At 43.2% G+C, this 4,071-nt stretch overlaps 1 protein-coding gene across 5 annotated transcripts in view; it reads right to left on the reverse strand.

Moving 5' to 3' along the window:
- Positions 1-4,071, reverse strand: part of amph (amphiphysin) — a 35,787-nt gene that overhangs the window by 27,475 nt on the left and 4,241 nt on the right. For all 5 annotated transcript variants that reach the window (XM_008403078.2, XM_008403077.2, XM_008403076.2 and 2 more), the window contains exons 2-4: positions 1,370-1,450; positions 1,109-1,163; positions 906-1,000 (exon numbers count right to left, since the gene is read on the reverse strand). In XM_008403078.2, coding sequence (XP_008401300.1) covers positions 906-1,000; positions 1,109-1,163; positions 1,370-1,450 — 231 coding nt within the window. The remainder of the gene's footprint in view (positions 1-905; positions 1,001-1,108; positions 1,164-1,369; positions 1,451-4,071) is intronic.

The following is a 4,071-nucleotide window of genomic DNA, read 5'->3' on the forward strand; positions in this document are numbered from 1 at the left end:
GCAGCAACGCAGCGCAGCAACGCAGCAACGCAGCAATGCAACGCAGCAACGCAGTGCAGCAACGCAGCGCAGCAACGCAACACAGCAACGCAGTGCAGCAACGCAACGCAGCAACGCAACACAGCAACGCAGTGCAGCAACGCAACGCAGCAACGCAACACAGCAACGCAACGCAGTGGTTTTGAGTTGTTCTTCAACAGTTTTTCTCTTTGCTGTGCAGCAGCACGAAATTAATATCTTCATGTCGAAGTTTAATGAGTTAACGGAGTTATTCTACGGCGGCAGCGCGGCTGTGGATGACGTAGAAGAAGAATCGTCTCTTTGCCCTCCAGCTTTGTCCGAAATGTTCTTATAAACAATAACATGCAGGAAGTCTAGATTTGTAAATATGTATGATTATGATAAGTCTGGGCCTCACCAGCTACGGACCTCACCGCATATCAACGCAGCAATGCAACACACAGGGAATTTATGGAAGAGGGCGAAAACGCCAGAGGGGGCGCTGTTACCCTTCTTGATTTTTTCTTAGGGTGACAGGAAGCTAAAGATGCTGAGGCACAAAAGAAAAAGTCCTCAGTGCAGAAAACAGATGGATAAAGACGCAGTCGGGATGAGAAAAGCTTTTCAAAGCGGTGAAACAGTTTTAGAAAGGCTCAGCTTAGCTTCAGGTCCCAGTAAAGGACAAGTCACTGCATTTACTGGAAAAATAAAATAACTTGTTGCAGTTTTGCTCAATCAGTAATCAGTTAACTCGATGGTGAATCATAAAACAGATGAATGATAATCTTAGCAGTGATAGACTCGGGTCTAAATGTCCTGACATTCAACCGATTCAACCGATTTACAGGAAAGTGCAGATGAGAATCGGAGAAGCTGGTCAGCAAACATTCATCCATCTGACCAACCTTCCCAATGGTCACGATGTCATCTTTTCCGTGCCAGTCCGGTTCGTAGACTTCATGCAGAGACTGCGTCAGGTTGATGGACGCCTGCTGCATCCCTACAAGAAAAACAGCTTCAGAAAACCTGAGATCCTTCAAACACAGCAGATGATGTTGAATGTCATCTTTGATCTGCAGTGAGGACAGGAGGGGAAGTGATGAGCTACCTTTGATGGAAGACATGTAGGACTTCATCTCCCTCTGCAGCCGGGCGCCTTCAGACTAACAGGAAGTAGATTGAGTCAGATTAAAGACAGATTATCATGACACTGATCAGACTTGGAGGGTAGAAAACTGAAACTGTTCAGATGAGCTTTCAGTGAATCTGGGGCAGTTTTCTGGAGCATCAGTCTCTGGTAGACCTGGTAATTCATGGAGGAGAAGAAGAAGAAGAAGAGTGTGGAAAGAGAAGAAGAAACGTCTCTCACCTCTTGTCTCTTGAAGTTTATCACCACTTGCTCAAACTGCTCATCTTTGGTCTCGTCTGCTTTTCCCAGTTTCTGCAAAACCTGAGAAATAAACGAAAGACAGTTTAACTGTTTTCTTATGGCTGAAGCCATTTAATGCCATTTACATCTGAAAAGACGCGGATATTCGCTTAGTATGACCACGGCTTCAGGGGACCCACACAGGCTTGGACATTATGCAGTAAATGCACATAAAACATTTATTCAATATCATCAGTTAGAGCCAGAAAACTGATCAGTCAGGGATGCGACGCTGCTCTAACCCTAACCCTAAGGAAGCTGTTCCGTTCTGATCCAAAACTGATCAGTCAGGGTTCAGCTTTATTTCTGCCAGAATAGGAGGCTTTGCCTCACCACTGGATGCTCCACTGGTCACGTAATCCACCAGTTACTCTACCAGTGGCTGAGGACTCTGGGAATCTCACCACGTGTCCTTTAAGGATTGACTGGAGGTGAGAGCAACAGCCCAAAAGGTCTCTACAATTTTAGGGAGGACATGAATTCAAGCATCCGTTTTCTTTAAACTTTCGTTTGTTCAACTGTTTTGTTTCTTTCTCTGAAAAGATTGAGAGAAGTTGAGAGCCTTTGCCTCCAAGCGTCCGAGCAAAAACCCCAGAAGTTTAAACACAAAGGTGGAGCCGGTGAGCCGGCCACGCAGGGCCAGACTGACCCGGTAAGGACTGACCCAGTAGGGACCAAAAAGCCACTGGCAACTCCAGACTGAAACAGAAAACAGAAGGAGGAACAAACTACAAGACAAAGACGAGTGAAAACAGGACAAACCGTCCCATCAAGGTGGAGTCACAACATAAACAGACGAAGGCTAACAGAAACTCCAACATGGCGGAAGTATACGCCACATCACAGAGACCATCTTCTGGAGGAGAGAGCGGCGGCGCTGTGAGGAGCTCTGGGTAGGAAGCGTAGCGACAGGCAAGTGAAAAACAACAATAGTGGCTAACAGCAAAGCTAACAAGGCGCTTCTAACACACGACTACGTCACCTACTGAATATGGACACTGAAGCCAAAGGGACTAAAAATGCCGTGACATCACCGTGCAAGAAGACAAAGGGAGACAAAGAAGTTGGTTCAAATGCATCCAATGCTAAGATTATACTAAGATAACGCCAAGTTCATTTTCTGAACTCTCTCACCACAGTTCAGAAAATGACGCTGAACTTTGGAGAAGAACTGAAACGAAACACGCTCTATTGCAAACATTGCTAAAGCGGTGGAGTTCAATAGCGCTGAAATCCAAGATTGTAAAAATAGAAACAAAAAGGTGGAAAATCAGATTGGACAACTTAAAACCACAAACTCCGAGCTAACAAAGGTTCAAGATTTTGAAAGGCAGAATCAGAGCTATGGAAGAAGATGGAATATGGCATCAACGGCTAAAAGGAGGAAGACGAGACAGAAAGTCGCGAATCTCATTAAGCAGATTATGCCACACTGGAAAGATGGACATTATTCCCGACACTGTGAACCGTCTTGGCCCGAACAACACCAGCCGCCCACGGCAGATCATTGTGCAGTTTACAGGTCGGATCTTCAGGGATGAACTCTGGTGATCCACTAAACATCCGTGTCTCTGAGGACCAAAGACGGGCTGTGTGGCCCAAAGCAGAGCAGCTGGGATAGAGGCGGCGCTGAAAGGTCCACATGCCAACGAGTTTCTCCTGAGGGGCTCAAGGTTCTTCAGGATGATCTGACTTCACATCATTTTATTAGTTCAGGAGTTTTGGCTTCCTAAAGTTCAGTTTCCTCTCAGGTAAAACCATTCAGTGCTGTTTTACTTTATTATATTAATCTGTTACGTTTAACTTGAAAAGTGAACTTATTTCTGTTAATGCAAGGGGCCTAAGAGATCTGACTAAAAGGAAAAGTTTATTTTTATTTTGTAAAGGGAAAAATGCAAATATTATATTCCTACAGGAAACTCATTGGAAACAAGAAGAAAACATGTTTTGGTCTAAACTAAAAGGAGATGAAGCTTATTTTTGTCATGGCTCTTCAAGGTCAGCAGCTATTCTTTTAAAAAACTTCCAGGGTCAAATTATCTCAAAATGGCCGCTGGTTACCTCTCACTGTCTGCTTAGATAACTTAATGCTTATTTTATTAAACATGGTTATAATAATCTAAACCAAAACGAATTATTGCTGGAATAAATGGCCTTAAATGTGTTCCAGCTGAAATCACTTTACTAAACAATGTTATAATTGGTGGAGATCTTAACCTGGTTCCAGATGAGTTTTATGGTAAATGGCCTTCTAACCATAACTCAAGTTACCCAAACTAAACATTTAACCATTTCTGTAATGAACTACAGTTAGAGCCAGAAATATTTGGACAGTGACACAATTTTCGCAAGTTGGGCTCTGCATGCCACCGCATTAGATTTGAAATGAAACCTCTACAACAGAATTCAAGTGCAGATTGTAACGTTTAATTTAAAGGGTTGAACAAAAATATCTGATAGAAAATGTAGGAATTATATACATTTCTTTACAAACACTCCACATTTTAGGAGCTCAAAAGTAATTGGACAAATAAACATAACCCAAACAAAAAAATTTTTTTCAATATTTTGTTGCGAATCCTTTGGAGGCAATCACTGCCTTAAGTCTGGAACCCATGGACATCACCAAACGCTGGGTTTCC

This window comes from Poecilia reticulata, unplaced genomic scaffold (genome assembly GCF_000633615.1).
Source record: "Poecilia reticulata strain Guanapo unplaced genomic scaffold, Guppy_female_1.0+MT scaffold_290, whole genome shotgun sequence".
Lineage (NCBI taxonomy): Eukaryota > Metazoa > Chordata > Actinopteri > Cyprinodontiformes > Poeciliidae > Poecilia > Poecilia reticulata.